This window comes from Nycticebus coucang, chromosome 18 (assembly GCF_027406575.1).
Source record: "Nycticebus coucang isolate mNycCou1 chromosome 18, mNycCou1.pri, whole genome shotgun sequence".
Classification (NCBI taxonomy): Eukaryota; Metazoa; Chordata; class Mammalia; order Primates; family Lorisidae; genus Nycticebus; species Nycticebus coucang.
Window position 1 is genome coordinate 54415246 of NC_069797.1, and position 16139 is coordinate 54431384.

Sequence of the window (16139 nt, forward strand, 5' to 3'; positions counted from 1 at the left end):
ACTCTGGGCACGATGCCCAGTGTTTCTGAGCCTCTTTGTCACTTGCAGGTGTAAGTGATGTCCATGGCTGCCTCACTGAAGGTCAGGAGGATTAGACAGGACATCTCTTGGAGTGCCAAGCTGAGAGCTGGCCTGTGAAGGGTCCATGGTGTTGCTGTTCAGTGTTGTTGTTTCCTATGGGTGCTCAGGAGCAGCACCAGCCACAGGAGCCTGTTTTATCCCCTTCTTGTACCCTGCCCATTGCAGGGTTAGAGCCAGGAGCTTTCAGGGGTTCCCCACCCTTAGCCCCATCCATCCCAGCACCTTCAGGCCCTCAAGTGTGAAGCTGAGAAATAATGAGACAGCAGCCTACAGGAAGGCAATCAGGAGAGGAAAAAGAAACAAGTTTTATTAAAGCCCCAAACACTTGGCTAGAAAAACCAAAAAGGAGAGAGCAGGGAGGTGGAGAGAAGAAAAAAGGACATTAAAAAAGAGAGACAGAGAAAACACAGCAACCCTTTTCCATTTAGAAATTGTCAAGTTACACCAACAGAGGTCACAGAATACCCACAGAAGCCATCACTGCTACACCAACACGGGCCCTACAGGGTGGACGGGGCAGGTGTGGGGCTGGGGCTCGCCCGAGGGGCCCACGGGGACCCCACTCAGAGCCTCAGGCCTGAGGCTCCTGGGGAAACAGCATATTGTGGAAGGGGTGGGAGAGAAACCCCCCATGCGAGTAACACAGCACAGTGGGTGGGGGCTGGGGGACCAGGTACAGGGGTCCCTTAGTTTGCTCTTGGTCAAGCACACACTGATGGACAGAGCAGCGAGGCGCATGCAGCTGGGGGCACTGGCGGGCGGCGGGCTGTGAGAGGGCCAGTGGGGATGGGGGCTGAGGAGGGTAGCCGGAGCGAGTGGTGCAGGGATGATGGAACACACACGTGCGTGCTTGCACTCACACACACACACAGGCAGGCCCACACCCTGGGTCTGCGCCAGCACATGCCTGGGCTCACTTCCCCCCGCCCCCGCAGACACAGGTCACTCATACTTGCATGTACACACCTCTGTCCACACACACGTGGCCACCGCGCTAAGAAGGCTCTCGAAGCCAGGCACATCTGCACACACATCACACTGTTCTCACCTGCAAAGCTCCTCTCACTCTAACATGCAGGTAGGCACATGCCGATGCCCACAGCGTACACGCCTGCCCCCACATGACAGGCCATGCCTGTGGAAGAGTGTCCCATGTGTCTCACACATGGCTGGGTGGGCTTGTGCCTGCACACATGTGCACACACACGCAAACACACACACACAGGCTGCACACGGTTCCACGCAGATGCCTCCCAGCCCACAAATGCGCAGGAACCAAAGTGAAAGAAAGAGGCAAATCCCACAGGACTCTACTTGGGTGGGGGGCGGGGCATGCGACTCCCTCCATCTGCCCCTTCCTGGGGGGACACTGACCCCTCACCCCCTCCTCCCACCAAGGGACATTCAACTCAGGACAATGACAGTGGGGCACATGTTCCGGTCACAGGGTGGAGGGTGGGAGGTGGGGTGAGCAGGGTAGCAAGCGAAGAGGCATGGAGTGCAGGGAGGAGGGGGCACCACTCCCCCCGCCCCTCCCAAGTCAGGGGTCTCTGTACAGCCAAATCAACCCAACCATTTACTGGACCACGGAAGCCAGGCCGATGTGCCCATCCCCAAGACCCCCTCCCCTGCCAAAACAGCGGCAAGGGAGAGAGTGCTGTGGTTTTCTTTTTTTCTTTTTTAAATATTTATATATATTTATATTACGTATATTATATATATATAATATGTAAATATATTTTTAAAACAATATAAAATGTTAAGACACTTCACTTAAATGTAAAGAGTTGCCTGCAATTAAAAGTAATTGCATCATTTATGAGGTCCTTTTTTTTTGTTGTTTCTTATTTTTCCGGGTTTTTTTTTTTTCTGGAGGGATTTTTTTTTCCTCTTCTTTTGTTATTTTTCAAAAAGGCTTGCTCGCCTTGGTACAAAAATGATCCAAAGCTAGAAAACAAGGATGAACCAACAGAAGCCAGAACAAAAACGGAATGAAGAGACACAACCCAGTTTCCCTCCCTGCTCAAGCCTTCAGCAGCGGCCCCCCCTTTCTGTGCTTAATGGGGGAACTAATTCCAATTCCCCTCCCTGTGCTTACACCACTTTGTGCTCCAAATGGGGATCCTCTGCCTGGGGATCCCCACTCCATCATCCTTCTCCTCCTCCACTCTCACAATCTCCCTCTGGCCCCTCCCTGTGCCCTCTGGGGGGCCAGGAGCGACAACCAAATTTGGTCTCTCTCCCCCTCTCCAGGACCCAGCCAACTTCCAATAGCCTCTGTGGAGGAAGCAGGACACCCACCGGCCACAGACTGGCTGGTCAGGCCTTGGGGACCTTCTGCTATCTCATCAGGGTCACCAGATCCCCATGTAAAACCACATCTCACCCCTTCCCTGAAAACCCTCAAGTCGTAAAGAGGGTGATTGAAGGTCAAGTCACCCCACTTATGGGGCCAGAGCTGTCTTCCACTGCCCCCATCCAACCCTCCCTACGCTCCCCATTCCCTAACAACCAAACCCTTACCCACCTCCAGGCCTCAAAACCTAATTTCTGGGCCCTTCATTCTTACCCACCCCACCCCCATTAAATAAGTTAATATCATTTAAAGTGCTAAATTAGGAAACTAAAAGTACCAAATGCCCCTTCCAGGGCTGCCCTCTCCCCAGGCAGTGTCCCCAGTGTCAGGCCATCTGCATAATGTACCCCCATAGCCAATAGTCCGAATGGCCTCCTTCCACTCCCCACAGGACAGTGAGGCCAGCTGCTCCCACAGGACAGAGACTCCAGGCCTCACCCCACCCTGTGGCCTCCCAGACCCTGGCTTCTGTTTCCAGCCCGTTCATCTAGACTTCAGGCCCACTGGGGTATGAGTGGAAGGGAGCAGAGCAGCAGCAGAGGTCAGTCTTGTGTGAGGTTGGATAGGGAGTGGGGTGTCTCCAGGGCCCCATCTCCCAGTGTTGCATTCTCCGGCCTGATGTTGGGGTTGGTCCAATGTCCATGCATTCCTCCAGGAGGTACCGAGGGAGGGGAGAGGCTTTCTGCTGCTCCAGGTCTCCGTGGCTCAGAGTTTGTTCGGAATATTCTTGGGAAGTTGGGAGGGGGGCAGGCGGGAGGGGAAGGTGCAGGATGGACTTAGGAGGAAGAGTGGTGAAAAAGAAAAGGGAGAGATGTGACAGGTGGTGGGCCCATTAGAGGCCCTCTGGGAACAGGAAACCAAGGGGAAATGGTGTGTTTGGTTTTTAGTTTTACCGTTTAAAAAAAGATAATTAAAAGTGAATCATTAAAAAAACCAAAAACACCAACACAAGATGGGTGTAGGGAGCTGAAGAGGGCCACCCCCTCCTCTGAAAGGCAAACCCCTCAGGAGGTCTGGAGAGCAGGGTGGGGGTGGGTGGAGATGAAGGGAAGAGAAAGAAATGGCAGATGGGGGGAGGCAGAGGGTGGAGATGTGAGGGGGCTTCTAGAAGGAGATGGAAGAATTCCTTGCCCCAAAGGAAGTCAATACAGGGATAGAGGTTCTGGAAGCCGAGGGCTTTTCTGAGACAGGGCTGGAGGTCTCATTTGACCCGCTCATCTCTTTAGATGGTTTAGTGGCCTGGAACAAAAACAGGGGTCAGGGGTCAGAGAGAGGAGGGAGCGCCTTCATGCTGGCCCCCAGTTAACGTTTTAAAAAATGGAAACCTCTACAAATCCAAGAGAAAATTAACTTCCCCGCCAGGAAGAAACCAGGCGGGGCACCTGGAGACAGTGGTCCCCTGAATGGGGAGGAGGACTGCAGGGGCAGAAAGGAGGTGTGGCGAGGGCCTGGGAAACTGGAAGTGGGGGCCAGGCCCATAGTTACTGACAGGAGAGAGAGAAGGTGGCAGAGAGAGACCAGAGCAGCACAGAAAAGAGTCCGTGCCCAGGACAGGCAGACAGGGATGCGGGGCAGGGGAAAGGGGGGGAGGGGAAGAAGAAGAAGTGAAAGGTTAGCTACAGGCAGGGGTGCATGGGGGGGTGTCTTAGTCCCATCTGGTCAACAAAGCAGTCCTTTCTGGCCCCAGTGCTGTGGCAACAGAGGAAGGAGCTGGTTCTCCCTGGGGAGCATTTCAAGAAACCCCAACCTGGGAATGTGTGGAGAAGGTGCTCACTACAACTCCCGCCCAGCACAGGAAACCCCACTGCACCCATGCAAATCTTCCTCCAGCTCTGAGTTAGCAATGGGCGGCCACTCCCTGAGGACAAGTCCTGTACTCACTGGTTGGCTCTGGCAGACTAGCCCCTCGCCCCCCTCCCCACCTCCAGCAGACTGCCTCCGTTGGTCCTGGAGACGTCCAGGACCTGCAGACATCCTCTGGAGCTGTAGTCTCCAAAGTGTGGAGCTACCTGCATCATCTCAAGGGGACAACGTGTAGCAGGCACTGAAAATGCAGATTCCTGGGCCCCCTCCAGAATCACCTCTGGTGCAGCTCAGGACTGTGCATTTTAAGCAGGTGGCCCAGGTGGTTCGGCTGCACACTCACCTTTGAGATCCACGGGCCAGTGAGTGCTACGCAGATCAGGTTTCTCCCTGCAATTGTATTCACTGTCCTTTTGGCCTCACTCAGCTACTAGTTTGAGAACTGATTAGTCTTGATAAAAAAAGACCCAAAGGCCAAAGTGGAACACAGTGTCCTGTGGGACACTGCCAGAGACTGATCTGAGGTCAGGTCTGCAGGGTCATCCAATTCCCACCTATCTTCTTGCCCAGTCCTGGGGAGGCTCTGGCAGGCACAGGAAGGCTAGTGTCTAAGTTAGCCCCACCTCTAGGTCTGGCAGGCTCAGAACCCGCCCTCGTGGTCATCACCATTTCTTCTTCCAAGGCACACCAGTGGCTGGTTCACATTCACCTGGGTTTTGCTCACCACTCTGTAGTCTGCAGTCTGTATTTCCTCTTTATGAAAATCAAGGTAGGCAGTCTTCTCTCTAATCCCTCTCCCCTTCCCCTTAATGAGGCTGCACATCCATTACTCCACCGGCCTCTAGGACCACAGCCATGGGTCACTGGAGTCCCATAGTCCTGTGCATGAGTCAGGTCTGGCGCTTGCCTTCACAGGTCTCCCAGGACCTGAGCCCAGAGGCAAACTCACTTAGAGGCAACCAAGTGGTCTCTTACCACTTATCACTTATCTTGGGCTCAGTCCCACCCTTCCCCCACACTAGCCTTTCCCATTTAAAGTTCTTTCCCCCAAAGCCAAGTGGAAGAAGACACCAATAGAATTCTCTCTGGTGTCTCTTAACATCTCACCGTGTCCCCAAGCAAGGTGTCCATTCCCTGCTGGCTGTCTTCTTTGTTCTGAGTAGATCTTTCTACTTAAAAGCTTTTTCTGTTCCTCCCCTTTAGCATTTTTTGAGAGCCCCCTTCTATTCCAAGCTTTGGTCTTTGGAACCTACCTTCCGGCTGGTGCCACCATCTGACTCCTGTATTCATGCAGTGATATGTCCTTACCTGGGAGAGGTACCCCTTCTCTCTCCCACAGCCAGTGCCAGCCCTTTGACAACCAACTATACCAGTTTCTGACACTTCTTCATGGGGACCACTGACAGTCTCTCTGCAAGCACTTGCTTTGTAAAGTCCTCTCAGACCATTGTCCCTCTCAGGAGACTCTGCAGGATTCCAAATCCACTCTCTGGAAGGTTAGGGAGCTCAGCCCGCTGTGCCCAGCGACCCACTCCTGTGCTGCTCTCAGGCGACACAGTTGCTGTCTCTGAAGGTTCCTGTCACTTCCATTTCCCCTACCAGTCCTCCCAGGTTGGTCTCAATTACATCCAGAGAAGCAGAACCTAGTCATCTTTGTGGCAAGGTGGAAACCTTACCGAAATTCAGCTTTCAGCTGGGGGAGACGTAGGATCCTTACCCCAGCCCTGTGCGCTGAACCCCACTTACCTCCCTCTCGACTGTGGATCAGAGTCTACCACCTGCTCTCTGTGCCGAGCACGCCACCCTGTCCCCCCACACTCCGCTCCGACGCATACATTTCCCTAGGTGTGGGTTCTTTCACGGAATAAATCCTGCCTGTATTAGGTGTTGGACTGTTGCGTGATCGGTCTAAATATTATCCTACATGGACTGCCAGGAGGAGCTGGGTTTTTTCCCCAGTCCAAGGTGGGGGCAGGGCAGGTGAAGATCATGATAAATCTATGGCAATTAGAGTAATTCCTTTCTCCTTGCCAGTGACTGATTTAGGAATAGGCAATGAGAAGACAGGGGAGGCCTATTGGGGGCTTCTGGGAAAGAGTCTCCTGCTTCTAAAAAGAGTTGTGTGTCCAGGACCTCTGCAATGAAGTCAGCCCTGTGGGGGAGGGCAGCTGGATGATGACGAGACCAGCAATGCATAAGGAACTTGGGTCCTGATGTCCCTGAGCTGCTAAATTCCCCAATTTGAGATCTCTCTGCTCCCAGACTCCTTGTTTGGTTAGCTAATACCTTTCTCTTTTGGTTAAGCCATTTTTAATTGTTACTTACAGCTAAACACAGTCTAACTGATACACTGAGGCCAGTGTCACTCCCCTATTGCTCTATTGAAACCCCCCTTTTATTTAAGGTATTGCCTTCTAGTATTCCTGTTACGGGTGTGATCTCACCAAGGCTTGCTGACACCCATAACATTATGCTCCCTGGCAAAGCAACAGAATCCAGCATGAAGACAGGAGGATTTGCATTGGGTGGATCTGGGTTTAAATCTGAGTTCTGCTACTTTTTTTTTTTGGCCGGGGCTGGGTTTGAACCCACCACCTCCAGCATATGGGACGAGCGCCCTACTCCTTTGAGCCACAGGCACCACCCTGAGTTCTGCTACTTTTTAACTATGTGTCCTTAAGCAGACATCTCTCTGGGCCTTCATGTCCTCACCTGCAGGGATAACCGCCCCTACGGCAACAGGTGCACATGAGGTGATGCCAAGAGTGAGGCGTAGTGCCTGACGCTCAGTACACGTGCACTGAATGGTAGCCATGATTATGATTATTATTTTAACCTCTCAGGTTTGCTTTGTCTATTTCCATCCAATCAGTGACAAACTCATTCAATCATTCACTCACCCAAACGAATATTTACTGAGTGCCTGTATATGCCAAGCACTATTCTAGGTGCTGTGGGATGCCACTGTGATAACACATTACTTTTAAGATGTGAAGTTGTTAGGACTAAAGAAGACACATTGGCATGGTACCTAGCAGGAGTGCTGGCTGTCTCACATCTGCCTCCCACCGCCTAGAATCAATTTCTGCCCTGCTCTGTGCCCTGGAGTTGATCCCTGCCATCTCTTTGTTAATTGTCCTCTGCTTGGGTTTAGTCAATGGAGCTCATGGCAGGGTAGAAAGAAAGGGAGGTGGGGCAAAGTTCCTTTCCTATTCCCTCTCTCCTGGGAGCCGTGTTGCAGGCAGGGGCTGTGCCCTCCATTGCTGTAGCTCCTACTGCTCCAACTCTCTGGGGCACACTAGACACTGTGCCCTCCTGCCCTTCCCTGTGCCTCAACATTCCCGTCTGTTCCCTCCACCCTCTGGTGTGGTCCCTCCATTAGAGTCCCTTCATTTGAGCCACTTGAGAAGATATAGCAGGTAGTCAACAGATTTCTTAGCTCTAATAGAAGAGGTCTTCACCAAGACTGACTTCCCTGGGAGTCTGACTCCCACCCCACCCTTCTATCTTGAGCGCAACATTCAAGGGCTTTTTTTGCAATCATCTCCTCTGACTTCTCTGTAGCATCAGGATCTGTTGCAAAGCACCCCCATCTCAGAACTTTCTTCCTCTAATTTCTTTGTCTCTGATCCTGCCATTTCCACTCCCCTCTGCTATAGTTTGGATATTTTTCTCTCCAAATCTCATGTTGAAATTTGATCCCCAATGTTGGAGGTGGGGGCTGGTGGGATGTGTTTGGGCCATAAGGTGGCTCCCTCGGGAACAGCTTGGCACCATTCTGATGAAAAATGCCTTGCATCTTCTCCTCTGTCTCTTGCTCCCTCTAACCAGGTGACACCTCTGCTCCCCTTCACCTTCTGCCATGACTGGAAGCTCCCTGAAGCCCTCACCAGAAGCAGATGCTGGCACTGTGCTTCCTGTACAGCCTGCAGAACCGTGAGGCACATAAACTTCTATTCTTTTTTTTTTTTTTACATTAATGCATTTATGGGGTACAATGTGCTGACTTCATATAGAATTAGGAACGGTTACATCACACTGGTTAATATATACCTCGTCTCGTTACTTACTGTGTTAAGACATTTATACTCTGTACTAATAGATCCAACATGTACCCTTGCATTATGCACCACAGGTGTCATCCCACCATTCACCCTCCCTCAATCTGACCTCCTCCCCAAACCTCTATTCTTTATAAATTACCCAGCCTCATATATTTCCTTTACACCTACGTGACTGGACTAGGACACCATCCGTCTCACCATTGAGAAAGACAGTTTTGAGCTCAGAGACACAGAAATTGGAGGAAGAAAGTTCCCAGATGGGGGTGCTTTGCAACAGAGCCTGATGTTACAGAAAAGTCAGAGGAGATGACTGCCAAAAAGCCCTTGAATGTTGCACTCAAGATCCCAAGGGCGGGGTGGGGGCCAGACTCCCAGGGAATCACTCTCTAAGGTCCGGGTACCAGCCTTGTCCTGGGCAAATGTACAACCCCATTGAGGTCGATGGCGGGATCCTTCCACTGCACAGCACTATCTAGTTTCCAAAGCTCTTTCCTACGTCAGGCATAATGTAATCTCAGAACCCTGCTGGGTATTTTTGTCCTTGTCCCCATTGTACTGATGAGGAAAGAGCCTGAGAAGACAGAGGACTTTGACCAAGGCCACAGACTAAGCTGGATGGAGCTGTTCTAGCCCAAGGGACTCAGGCAGCTGGAGCATATGGTGAGCATGGGCTGGAAAGGGAGGAAGGCCAGAAGGAGGGAGAGCTGGAGGAAGGCAGAGGGGGAGGGGCTGGAGGGGCATGGAGCTGAAGGAGAGCAAAGCTTGGTGGGGAATAAGGTCGGAGGGGAAGGGGCTGCTTAGCTGAAGGGCCTAGGCAGCACCAGAAGGGATTCAGGCTTTTCTGTAGGTCTTGGAAAATAGGGTAGAGGTGACAGAATCCCAAGGAGACCTTAGAAAACCGTGCACGTACATAGTGAGACACAGATGGTTCCCCCCACTTCTTTATACTTTACTTTTAAAAATTTCCACAAGAAACATACACTACTTTATCAGGAAGAAGGAATATTTTTAAGAAAGCCTACTGGAGCAGTGGGAGTGAGAGAAGCATAGCTAGCGTGGGGCAGGGCAGAAAGAGAGCTCAGCTTGTGTCTGCTCGAGAGGGGAGAAGTTTGAGGGGAGGAGGGGTTGGGGATTGTGTGACCCTTCCCCAGGGGACAGCAGCTGGGGCAGCAGAGGCTGGGTGGGGAGGAGGCATCATGTCTAGACACACCCATGCAAGGTGCCTGGGGACACCTGGGGGAGGAGGGCGTAGGCGGCTAGAGCTCAGAATGGAGACCTGGGTGGGGACAGAGATTGAGCGATGCCCCAGGAGGGGAGGGTGACTTGTGAGAAGAAAAGGGACAGAGAAGAGAAAAGGTGGGAGAGGAACCAGAAGGGCAGGGACAGGGTTGACGAGAGCATGCTGAGACTGGGGGTTCTGCACAGCACATGCTGTAAAGAGGAGGACAGAGTGGGGGAGAGCCCATCTGAAGGCCACTAGAGACCTTGTGAGCCGAATGTGAGCCCAGCACGAAGTGGAGGGAGGACCAGAGCAGGCTGAGGAACAAACTATGGCTGGCTCTGGGGAGACAGGGGTTGAGGGGAGACAGCTGAGGGAGGGGCCTGCGGGGAGGCCAAAGCACCTTGTGGATCCAGGAGGGGCAGCAGTGTGGCCTGAAACCCGCTCTCCCACTTGCCAGCTATGTGACAGCCTCTCACACGGGGACAATAAGGACCTACCTCCTTATGACTAGAATGGCCAGTGCAAGATGAGATCATGTATGTGCCTGGCAAAAGTGAACCTCCTTTAAGTGGCAGCTGCTCTTCTGGGCACCAAGGAGGCAGGCCGAGGGGAACTTGGCTGCAGTGGTGGCAGGAAAAAGAGCTAGGGGTGGCATTTTCAGGGTATCTAGGGACCATAAGGAGAAAGGTGTGGAACTAGTAAGAAGCTGAGGGGAAGCCTGAAAGGCCAATCTGCAATAGATTCTCCTGGGAGCTGGCCAGCAGGGCCTTGTGTGCCCAGGACTGTCACAGTGCCATGTGGTAGGAAGGACTTTGGAATACCTGGGTCCTATTCCTGACTCTGAGGCCACCTTGCTGTGCACCTTTGGGAAGTCCCTTTCCTTCTCTGAGCTGTCCCCTCATCTGTCAAGCTGGTGACTGGTCTCATCAATCTCTAGCCTCCTGCCTCTGACCTTAGAACCTTCTTTAGGTAGGAGCACCTGGACTTACCACAGCCACCACCCTCCCTTCCATCCAGGCTGGCTGTAGCATACAGGAGCTGCTCAGAAATATTTACTGAATCAAATGAGCATACTAAAGGTCTCTCACATCTAGGCCCAGTGATGACCGGGCCACAGGGGCAGGCCAGAGATGGGGCAGCATCACTCATGGGCAAGGTATGTCTACTCTGTATGCCACCCAAGCCCACTGGTAAATCTGAAAGAGGCTGTAGTGCCCCTGCAACTCCTACCATGCCCCTCCCCCTTTTATTTGTTTTATTTTATTTATTTATTATTATTTTTTGAGACAGAGTCTCATTATGTCACCCTTGGTAGAGTGCTGTGCTGTTACAGCTCACAGCAACCTCAAACTCTTGAGCTTAAGCAATTCTCTTGCCTTAGCCTCCCAAGTAGCTGGGACTACAGGTGCCCAGCTATTTTTTTTTTGCTGCCATTGTCATTGTTGGTTAGCTGGCCCGTGCTGGGCTCAAACCTGCCAGCCTCAGTGTATGTGGCTGGCACCATAACCACTATGCTACAGGCACTGAGCCATGCTGGGGGCTTCAATACCTCTCCCGTCCCCACCCTATCCACCTTACAAAGATCAGAGGTGAACCCACTGCAACTCCAACACAAGCCTGAAAAGCAGATGCAAAACTTGTTTCTCCCTCAGCTCGGGGCTGGCTCAACAGCTAAGAGGGAGGCTGAGACAAGAGTGGGAGCCCCAAAGAGTAGGGGAGGCCCAAGAACCAGAAGGAAGCAGATGAGAGGAACGGAAAGGTAGGAAGATGAAAGGCACAAAATTCCCCCTTGTGCACTCCAGAATCGGCTGGGCCTTAGAAGGGACCCACACATGGTGGGGGGAGTCTGCTTGCCCTCCTCTAGGAGCCAGGGATGTGCAGCTGGGGACAGGGTCTTCTCTGCCCCTGAGAAAGGGTGCTCCTGAGAAGTAAGGGGCATGGTTGAGAACTCATGTTCTAAACCAGATGTGAAGCACTAGGATCGGGACGAGGAGGACAGTGGTTCAGGAAGGGTGGAGTAGTCCTGGCAGGGCCTCTCTGGGCAGCTGGCAGGGAGGCTGGTCCTGGGGGTTGTGGCAGGAGACATCTAGCACACAGTGGGAGCTCAGCGCACAGCACTGAGGGGGCCGCCCCCCCATCCCCACCCTCACCTGCTGCTGGGCCTGGATCCTCATGTATTCTGCCCTCTGCTTGCCGTGTTTGCTTTTGTCGGGGCTGCCAGCCTGGCCTTGGGCTGCCTTCAGCCGAGAGGCTCCTGGAGTCACCACCTTCATGGGTGGCACACTGCCACTGCCACTCTGCAGGAAGAGAAACAAGGTTGGCATTGGAGGGTTCTGTGAGGGGGTGGAGTTAGACAGAAACCCTAGGCACTGGGTGGGGTCTCTGGAGCTGGGACCTCTTCTGTGGGGCTTTTTGAGACCTGGAGATCCTCCCTGCTCGACATCCCAGTCCTGGCCCCAGACCCTTGTCTGAGCCCAGGTCTAAGGCCTCCTTGCAGGAGAGGAGCAGGGCCCCCACCCAAGTCCCAGGTCTCCTGAGTGAGAACTCTGTGGTGGTTTCCATGAGCAGCTCAGAGGTAGCTGATGCCTTCCTGGGGGAGCTGCTTCCAAAGTGAGGATCACCAGCAACACCCCACTCCAGGAACACCATCCTGGACCTGGGCTGCATGGCTGAGATTTGGGGCTGAGGGCTTCTCTACAATGACAGATATTGCAGATTGGCAGCCCCAGGCCAAATTTTTCTCTTAATAGGAGGTTGGAAGTAGAGTCATGGTAGAGACGGGAAAGCCTGGACCCCTTGAACCATCCCTCATGTTGGGTCTAAACAGAGGGGTGCTGGGCACCCTGAGGCGCGAGCAGAGAAATAACAGAGACAGAGAGAGTCAGAGACAGGAGAAGGGGAGGGGAACATGGTGGGCGGAGAGGGGAGAACTTTATTTGCCGGTTTACAGATACAGAGCAGGAGGGGAGACAATCTGGTTGTTGCCAAGATTGGGGGGGGGCCGACCCCTGGGTAGGCCAGCTTCCCAGCCTCCCTTGGGCTCTGCCTGTAAACCCCTGCCTGGCGCCAGGCTCTCAAGAGAGTAGCAGGAGCTAAGAGAAGACCAGAGTGGCCAGGCTCCCCTGCCACTCCCCACTCCCTCTGGCCCTGAAGACAGACAGTCTGGAGCATGAAGACAGAGGGGGTAGGACAGGGGAGGAGACAACCACCTGGGGGTTGGGGGGCAGGGGTGAGGGGCTGCCTGGGGACTCAGCAGTGGGGGCCATGCCCATCTCGCTGAGGGTGGCTTCCAGCTCCCAGAGCGTCTCCTCCAGGCTGTCCATCCGTGGGGTGGCAGCGTCTTGCATTGTGCGGCTTGGGCTAGTGGTGGGCTGGCTCCACTGCTCCCCGCTGCAGGTCTGGGCATCACATCCAGAGTCCTTGGGAGTCTTCTCTGGGTGTGTCTCAGCAACAGAAGTCTTCTGAATCTCATCTGGCCCTGCTCCCTGAGAACAGGGGACCCCGGCTCCTCCATCTTTGGTGTTGCAGCCTCCTGCACCCAGTCTCTTGAGAGCTGTCTTTCCTTTTTCAAGCATCAAGCTGCTCCCAGGCCAGGAAGTCTCAGTCACTACCCCTGACAGGGCCTTTGGGCCATCCCAGCCCCTCCTGTTGCCAGCCAGGGTCCGGGGTCTTGGGGTGGGAGCTGTCCTTGGACCTGGCTCCTCAAGCCTGGCCTCTGACAGGGAGGGAGGGCTGGGGGCACACTCCGACAAGATGATCCGTGGGACGCAGAAAGCCCTGGGATCTGTCACAGCCTGGAAGGAGAAGGAAGATGAGGAAGAATAAGATCCCTACAAACCCAACTGAGCTGGGATGGGGGGCTTAGAGTTAACTGAACCTATCCCTTCCTTTCATAGGTGGGGAACCTGAGGTAGGGGGACCTGACTGAGATTACCCAGTAAGAGGAAAAACTGAGACTAGAACTCAGGTCACTTTCCACTATACCCCATAGCTTCCTGCTTTCTAAGAAAGATGCCAATTTACACGGAAGCACGGATACATGTCTATTTCACATTGCCCATATTAAACTCAGGGAGCAGGACTCCAGGGTACTCTCATGATTTTGTCCATTTCTATGATGGGGTGACACTACATGGCGTGGGTGGAGAATTAAGTAAGCTCACATGTACACATTACAAGGGTGCTGTGAAAAGTGGCTATCTGAAATGAATGACCCAGACCTCTAGCCCTGTGTGGGCAGAGACCTGCCAGCCTCTGTCCTCTGAGGATGGGGCTATCATTTGCATCTTAAGCCAGAGACCCTTGGTCCCCTTGCCGCTTTGTGAGCTCTCCCTAGGGCTCCACTGCAGAAGGGGCTGGACTCAGACTTTCCCAAGGTCCTCTACTGCACACACACTCGGGCAGCACTCCCTTGGGCACCTGCTTCCGTGTGAGCAGCCCTGGCCTTGGCCTCGGTGGGAGCACAGAGAGAGGCCCCAAGTGTCCCCCCCACCCCCGATTTGAGGGGCTCCTGCTCTAATTCTGAGCACCAGTTGTATGCCAGGTGCTGTAACATCTGTCCTCACTTTAATGCCTATTGTGACCCGTGAAATGGTTCTTGCTCTCATTACCCCACTCCTCAAATGAGGAAGGTTATGTGATTTGCCCAAGGTCACCAACCCACAGTTAGTTAGAGGCAGAGCCAGGATTTGAACTCAGATGGTCTGACTCCAAGTCCAGTGCTCTTTCAACTAAAAGGAGCCATGGTGGGGGGTGCATCAGGGACTCCAGCCACCCCGTCATGGTGACCCACCCAGCCTTGTCACCTGCTTACCTGGGAGCAGGGGATGTAGACGGGGAAGGCAGAGAGTATGACCTCACACTTGCCCAGCTCCACTGCCCGATGGCGCCATAGGATGTAGAGGGTCAGACAGGCTCATAAGGCCAGGGGAGGGGCCTTGCCCATTGGGCCCCCTTAGGATTGGCTCCCAGAACTAGCAAGGGGCAGGTGTGGGGAGCAGGGGGCAAAGTACCGAAGGCACAGTGCCCCTGGGGCTGCCGCACCCACACTGCTCATCTTAGACGGTTCTGCGGGCTGCTCTGTGCCCATCCCCTGCCCAGCAGATAGCACTATTCACCCAGCTGATGCCTGTCTGCTCCCTCCACCAAGAGAACAAAGTACCAACAGGCCACCGACCAGGCCAGACATCAGGTGGTGGCCAGCATGGGGCCGGCCCACTATGGGCCAGAAGAACGAGACAGGAAAGGTGAGAGTGTGTGTGCAGGGGAGGCTGTCCCTCCACAGAGTAGAGGGTTCTCCCAGCCGCACCTGACCAGGCAGAGGGAGAGATTCTCAGAACTTTCCCCCACCCATCCCACAAGCACAGCATAGTCCTAAAGGAGGAAGTGCAGAAAACAGGTGTCCCGAATTCCCATAAAAAGAATAAAGAGGAAATAAGTGCAGCAGGACAGCAGCAAGGACTGAAGTTAGAGAGAAGGAAGAACTTCCCAATGCTGAAAGACAGAACCAGCAGCCAAGAAACGGAATGGGTTTCTTCCACTCCTAGGCCCCTGACCAGGGGGTCAAGGTGGGCCGTGGCAGGGAGGAGGCTGCAGATGAGCCTTTCCTGGATGTCCTGGCCCCCAGTGTAAGGCACAGGGGGTAAAACAGAGCCCATCACCTGGCACAGGCTGCAGAGCAGTGGAGACAGAGGTGGGGACCAGGCAAGGGCTCAAGACAGGGTCAGATTTTGAGTTGGATCCAAAGTTATCTTGTGAGCAAGATCCAACCTCCAATCTTGGCCCAAGACAACAGTCAGGCTTCAGGCTAGACCTAGACTCAGGCTGCAGACTGGGATGAAAGAGCCAGGCCACCAGGAGGAAGACTCAGAACCAAGCCTGCATAAAACACAGACTCAAGGGGTCACATAGACCCAGCCTGGGTCTCCAGGCTGCTGGAGTCTCCGGGAAATCCCCACCTAGGAGGCAGGAGGGAAGAAGGTTATGCGCCTGTCCAGCGGGGTAGTGAGTCCACATGTGTGACACTGTGGCAGTGGCAGGACTGGGACTGTGGCTGGTGTTTTAGCAGGTCAGCGTGAGAGGTGAGGAGAGGAAGCAGTGGAGGCACAGGCAGAGAGAGCTGTGAGAGGTGGGCAGTCCCGTTACCTTCCGTGTGGGACCCAGGGCTGAGCCCCTGGGGGGCCCCAGGTCCTGGGGGGACAGCAAGGTGGGGATCAGCTGGCGACGGGGCGTGGGGGGGAGGGAAGACACTGAGCTTCTCTCAAACACCTGGGGAGCAGAAGGTGGGGGCAGGTTTGGAGGAGGGGCACCAGGGAGAATGGGGGTACAGAAACCCAAGAGTGGGGTGGCCTGGATGGTGCTGGGCCCCTAGCCTCACCTCTTTGCCATGGCCGCTGGCCCAGCCTGCTCCCATTTTCTCACCTCCCACAGGAGCCCCAGCAGTCCACCTGCTCCTGGCACCAGGGCTGGGGCGGGTGCTGAGGACACTGAGCATGGTGACCTTCAGCACTGGGTGAGTCAAGGCACTTGGGAATGAGGGTCTCTGGCCACTGTCCTCAGAATACTCAAGGGTAGGTGTCTCGAGTTCTAGCTGTTCTCAGCATGCTCAGTGATA

The 16139-nt window shown here is 54.0% G+C and overlaps 1 protein-coding gene across 18 annotated transcripts in view; it reads right to left on the reverse strand.

The window, feature by feature from the left end:
• Positions 1–370: 370 nt before the first annotated feature.
• SRCIN1 (SRC kinase signaling inhibitor 1) overlaps positions 371–16139 on the reverse strand; it is a 72244-nt gene continuing 56475 nt past the window's right edge. For 7 of the 18 annotated variants that reach the window (XM_053569644.1, XM_053569646.1, XM_053569645.1 and 4 more), the window contains 2 exons: positions 15671–15793; positions 11844–13320 (listed from right to left, as the gene is read on the reverse strand). In XM_053569644.1, the coding sequence (XP_053425619.1) occupies positions 12619–13320; positions 15671–15793 (825 nt within the window). In that variant the 3' untranslated portion in view covers positions 11844–12618. Of the gene's footprint in view, positions 3922–11676; positions 11824–11843; positions 13321–15670; positions 15794–16139 lie in introns of those variants that run through there. The other 11 variants (XM_053569657.1, XM_053569661.1, XM_053569659.1 and 8 more) reach the window with 6 other exon arrangements.